This window comes from Staurois parvus, unplaced genomic scaffold (assembly GCF_062004578.1).
Source record: "Staurois parvus isolate SC_StPar_1 unplaced genomic scaffold, SC_StPar_1.0 ptg000261l, whole genome shotgun sequence".
Taxonomy (NCBI): Eukaryota; Metazoa; Chordata; class Amphibia; order Anura; family Ranidae; genus Staurois; species Staurois parvus.
In genome coordinates, this window is record NW_028318057.1 from 3458655 (window position 1) to 3464654 (window position 6000).

Genomic DNA, 6000 nt, shown 5'->3' on the forward strand with positions numbered 1-6000 from the left:
TTTTGTGAAGGGCCTACTGCTCAGACCAAACCTTTTTACTATTAATATATTTGAAGATTTTTTTGGGGGCTTGTCCTGCTATTTTTCTTTCTGTCGTTCATTTTCGTTTTTGCAGCCTTGATTTCCTTTTTACATATATTATGTTATATTCTTTGAAATGTTTAAACGATGATAGCGTTCCTTCGTTTTTATATTTTATAAAAGCTCTTTTCTTATTATTTATAACTTTTTTTTTATGTGTAAGCCACATAGGTTTAATTTTTAGCCTTTTAAACTTGTTGCCCATGGGAATACATTTTGCAGTGTGTTCACATACAGTCTTTTTGAAGAACTCCCATTTCTGTATTGTGTTCATCGATGCCAATATTCCCTCCCAGTCTAAGTCTTGGAGAGCAGCTCTCAGCCTTGGAAAATTAGCTCTCTTAAAATTGAGCATTTTTATTTTTCCCGTATGTGCTTGCTAACAATAAATTAAATCATGTTATGGTCACTGCTACCCAGATGTTCTTTTATATGGTAATTCGTAATAAGCTCTGCATGGTTTGAGATTACCAGGTCCAGCAGAGCATCATTCCTAGTAGGGGCCTCTATGAACTGTATCATAAAATTGTCTTGTAGTAGGTTTATACATTTTTGCCCTTTAACTGTTCCTGCAGTGCCATTATTCCACCTCTTCATTAACACTGGGTGACCTATAACAAACTCCAACGATTACCTTTGTAGTACGCACCCCCATGTGCAGTTCCAACCATAATACTTCAGCCTCATCACACTCTCTATCAACTAGGTCCTCTTTCACACTTGCTGTGAGATCACTTCTCACATAGAGACAGACACCACCACCTTTCCTTTTTACCCTGTCTCTCCAAAAGAGAACATAGTCAGGAATATTAATGGCCCAGTCATGTGAAGAATGAAGCCAAGATTCAGCAATACCAATTAAATCATAGTTCTCTTCATGCACCACAGCTTCCCAACTCACCTATTTTGCTTGGCAGACTTCTGACATTGGTGAACAAACACTTTTATTCATTGACACCTTGTGCACACACATTTTGAATATTTTTTAATTTCGTACAAAATGTACAATTCCAATGGTTGTTTGTAACATGGGAAACTTCTTGTCACCTGCCATGGCCCTCCTCCCATCTTTCCCCATTCCATGCACCAATAAGGACTGACCCCTGTCTGATCTGTCTGCCCCATTATAATCCACTGTAATTCTCCCTCCCCCTCAGTCCTAGTTTAAATACTTCTCAAGCCTTCCCATTAACCTCTCCCCCAGCACAGAGGACCGCCTTCCATTTAGGTGCAAACCATCTCTAGCATATAGGTTGCACCCCAATGAAAAGTCAGCCCAGTGCTCTAGAAACCCAAATCCTTCCCTCTTACACCAGGTCTTTGGCTATGCATTCAGTTCTCTAATCTCCCCCATCTTTCCTGAGTTGCACATGGCACAGGTAACATTTCAGTGAATCACCTTGGAGGTTCTTTACTTCAACTTGCAGCCTAGTTCTTTAAATTGATTCTTAAGGAGCCTCCACCTTCCATGTATTCTGTCAATGGTTTCAACATGGACCAAGACAGCTGGGTCATGCCCAGCCCCTTCCAGTAATTTATCAACCCGGTCCACCACAATGCAAACCATTGCACCAGGGAGACATCAAACCATTTGGTCATTTTGATTATAGAATCCCTTTGTTAGGGATCCGGGTATGACCAGAAATGTGTGGACTGACACAGGGAAGTAGCAGGCTTCAAGAACACAGGCGTAGTCAGGCTGGAGAGGTGGAATGGTCAGGCAGGCCGTAAGGTACTGTCAAGTGCCACCTGGCAGTGTCTCTAGCAGCCCACAGCACGGATTTCCCCAGGGCGCGGGGTCTAAGTACCAGCCTGCTATTCACCAGGGCCCCTGATGGTGGGGATGGACTTGGTGCAGACTGGAACCAGGTTGCGACCCCTGAGTGCGTCCGGCTGTGGTAGAGAGTACTGGCAGGGGAGTGCAGGAACGGAGTCTGATGGGAAGAGGCAGGCAGACTTACCAAAGGTGATCCGTGCGGGATGGATGGATCATCGGGTGGAGTAAGCGTAGTCAGACAAGCCGGGTTGGTATCGTGCGGGCAGCGTGGTACAGGAGGAGCAAGCAGAGAATGGTTGGGGTCACAAGCCAAGTTCAGCAGGTAGCGGGCAGCACGGTACCGAGGATCAGGCAGAAGGATGGTCAGGCAAGCCAGGGGTTCAACAGGAGATGGTCAGAAGAGGTCAGGATCAAAGTAGGGTCAGCAACAAGGCAAGAACACAGGATACCAGGTACAGGGGCTCATGGGAAACATACACCAAGGCCCAGATCACAGGCCTGGTCATTCCTTATATGCACCTCCTGCAATCAGCCTCAGGTGTTTTGGCTGATTGCAGGAATGAGCCTCTGGTTGCTGAGAGCACCCGCTGGCCAGCCCTGGTACTGCAACCCACAAGGCAGGTGAGTCCCACCACTATTGGCAAGTCCATTCCTGACACCCTTATTATCACCAACTGTCTAGGCCTTCCTGCACCACCCTCACCACCCCTCCCAGATGGTCTGCCCTTCCAGCTGTTAGGGATAGCAGTGACATCCAGGGCTGCCACCCTGGAGTTTGCCACCCCCACATCTTCACATCATCAAATCTAGGTGCTCAAACCCAGGGCTGGCCTTCCTTTTCTGTGAGCCCCTACCACTCCCTCTCAGTACAGTAACACATCTTCCTACCTGATAGTCCTGACTAGCCCCTCCACATCAAACCCATTAGCTACCTGCTCAAAGAGCATAAGACCCCTTACAGTTGTCAGTTCTGCCCAGTGTTGCAACTTGCTCCTCCAGATCTCTAACGCGAGCTTCCAGAAGGGCCATTGGATGGTAAAACCCAGAACTCACTTGAAGCAGAGACTGCTGGCACTATACAGTAACTATATGCCCTCTATTGGATTCATTATATTATATGGACTTTATTTTCATGAACATTGCCTTGAGAATTGTTACTAATCACTCCTTGTCCCTTTACCTCTGAAGGGTGTATACTGGTCTTGCTCTTTTGCACTAGGTATCAAATATATCCCCTTGTGGGGCCATATTTGATATAATTTCCTTTTCAAAAAGAAAGAACCCTAAAAAATACACACTCTTTACTAATGTTTAAGCTTAACTCCAAGCAAATTGCTAACTATACAGGTGCTATACATACTGTATTGAGCACTGTTTTTACCTGATAAAGGATTTGTATTTCTGTCCATTTAGTACTGCGATTTACACGGCTCTACCACATTGCACAGTCCCTTCTAGTAGGTCGTTAGACTTTATTTTTTTTTTCTGCAATTCAAAAACATTTGCAGGTTTCCCCACTCCTGCCCTGTTAATAGACAATGAAAGAAGCCAGAGACTGATCAGCTGATCTCTCTGTAACTCTGGATTCTGCTCTTACTAGCATGCTTCTTGTTAGTGCATAAAGACTGCTGCACAATTGATTAGCTCCTGGTGCTGTTTGTGCAAGCCGCTGATATTTAGTCAAATTCTGGTGCTGGCGCTGCTTGTATTGCAAAAATACATTTCATGATGTTTTAATGATTACAGAGCTTCTTTAATTTATGTATTTTATATCTGCCTGGAGTTCAAATTTTAGGTGAAACTCCAACAAACATGTTTGGGGCTTGTGCAGGCAAGGTTTAGGCTCTGCAATTTTATTTATTTATTGTTGTCCCCATTGAAGGGGGGAAATTTCCCCTCACGCTCTGATCTTTCTCTCCAAGTACACAGACAGTAATTCATATTTTCTTTTTTCTTTCTTGGACTTCCACTTTTACACGTTTTGAACTTTTATTTTAAATTCAAGTCTTCATTTCTTATGGACTAACTGGGAGATTTAATAACCAATATGTGAGCAATTTGTGGGTTTTTTTGCAGAAGTCGTCCCAGGCACAAGCCTTGGAACATCATGCGGTGGATACTTTTTCTAAGCATGGTTTTGTGCGTGGTCTTCTTCAACTACTATAAGAGGTCATCTGGTAAGTTCTGTAAGGTAAGCAGACAGAGAGCAATGGATATTTATGGATCTATTTACACTGTATTTGTTTTTTTCTAGAAGACATCTCAGATGTACGGCAAATCTACAACCTGTCATGGAGATCCCAGATTCAAAGCATAAGCAAAGTCTAAATCTCTGTTTTCATATTTTGTTCATTTTACAGTTGTTAAAATCATCACAATGTTACAGGAACACGTTAGTTCTTCTAGTGTTTATTGCGCATAAAATGCTGTTTTTTTGCCTTCGTATTCATTGTGCAATGTGTTTCACCATTGTATATAAAGTGACATAACATGGACCTATGAAAAAGACCTGATTAAGATGAGTGAATTTAGAAATCTAGCTAAAACTTTTTTCCAAATTTTGGATAAATGAGTGAAATGTCAAAACCACTTTTTTTTCCCGGTTTCCACCCATACTCCAAAGACATGCTGGCAGGTTAATTGGCTCCTGTCTAAACTGACCCTAATACATGTAAATATGAATGTGAATTAGGTGCCTTAGATTGTATGCTCTTTGAGGGTTAGGGACTGATGTGAATGTACAATAAACTGTATATGTAAAGTGCTGTGTAAGTAAGTACCTGTAATAAATTAAGGTGACATGTGTATTGCGCCTGAAACCCCTACTGCAAATGATACCATTATTGTGACTTGCACCTCAGGGAAGCCTTGAAGTTGTGAACCAATCACACAAACAGAAAAAGTACCAGTTACATTTACCGGTAATGGTTTTTCTGGGACATTTTCCAGGACGGTACACCTGAGAGATGACTAGCTCCACCTAACAGGAAACACAATCAACAACAGAGTTTAAATTCCCTGTCCTTCCCTCCACTCCTCAGTTATATAAGAGTATTCCCGCACCCTGGTGCATGAAAGGTAATCTGTCTCAAATTAACCAACACCAGATACAATTGGGAAGTAGGCCTGCTGTCCTGGAATATTTCCCAGAAATACTGTTAAGTGTAACTGGTACTTTTCTCTAGTCATCTTCCAGGACGGCACACCTGAGACAATAAGCAAGGAACTCAGGCCTACCTTCGGGTGGGATCACTGCCTGTAATACTTTCCTGTCGAACGCCAGGTCCTGAGGTGACAACAACTCTACCCTGTAGTGTCTCATGAAGGTGTCCTGGCGTGTCCACGTGGCTGCTCGGCAGATCTGCTCAGTTGATGTGCTTCCCATCCAAGTTCCCTCCTGGGAAAAAGACCCTTCCTTAGAAGATTGGGCATCCACTTCCCTGGATGTCAGGGCTGTCTTGAAGAATTGTAAAGTGGCTAACATTTCCATTTGCACCGACAAAAAATCCTTTGTAACCACTGTTTCTTTTCCTGACAGCTTGTGGATACACTTGTAGCAAAAGGGTCTGGCATGGTCATGCAGGACTTCATCGTTACATTAACCACACTGTTTGGAGGGGGCTTTAGCTTTCTTATGGACGCTCTCCTGAGTGGTTCCACATGGCTCTAAGGAGAGACAAACAGGTGCCCCGGGTAACACTGTCTCCTTCCCCCTAAGTACACCTGTAAGGGAGTGGGTAAGGTCTCTACCCTCTCCTCTCCCCCATCAGCCGAGTCAGACTCACTGCCCATGGTCTTTTCACTGGCTGCAGCCACTGTCTTGCTTTCCATCTTAGCAGGGCCCCTTGGGAATGTGACACCTTCACCAGGCTCCTACAGTCAGGTCCATAAATATTTGGACATCGACACAATTCTAACATTTTTGGCTCTATACACCACCACAATGGATTTGAAATGAAACGAGCAAGATGTGCTTTAACTCCCATCTGTCAGCTTTAATTTGAGGGTATTTACATCCAAATCAGGTGAACGGTGTAGGAATTACAACAGTTTTCATATGTGCCTCCCACTTGTTAAGGGACCAAAAGTAATGGGACAGAATAATAATCATAAATCAAACTTTCACTTTTTAATACTTGGTT

At 43.5% G+C, this 6000-nt stretch overlaps 1 protein-coding gene across 1 annotated transcript in view; it reads left to right on the forward strand.

The window, feature by feature from the left end:
- LOC149459420 (polymeric immunoglobulin receptor-like) overlaps nucleotides 1-4681 on the forward strand; it is a 28262-nt gene extending 23581 nt beyond the window's left edge. Inside the window, exons 6-7 of the mRNA XM_089681110.1 lie at nucleotides 3935-4035; nucleotides 4113-4681. Coding sequence (XP_089537236.1) covers nucleotides 3935-4035; nucleotides 4113-4186 — 175 coding nt within the window. The 3' untranslated portion in view covers nucleotides 4187-4681. The remainder of the gene's footprint in view (nucleotides 1-3934; nucleotides 4036-4112) is intronic.
- The last annotated feature ends 1319 nt before the right edge of the window (nucleotides 4682-6000 follow it).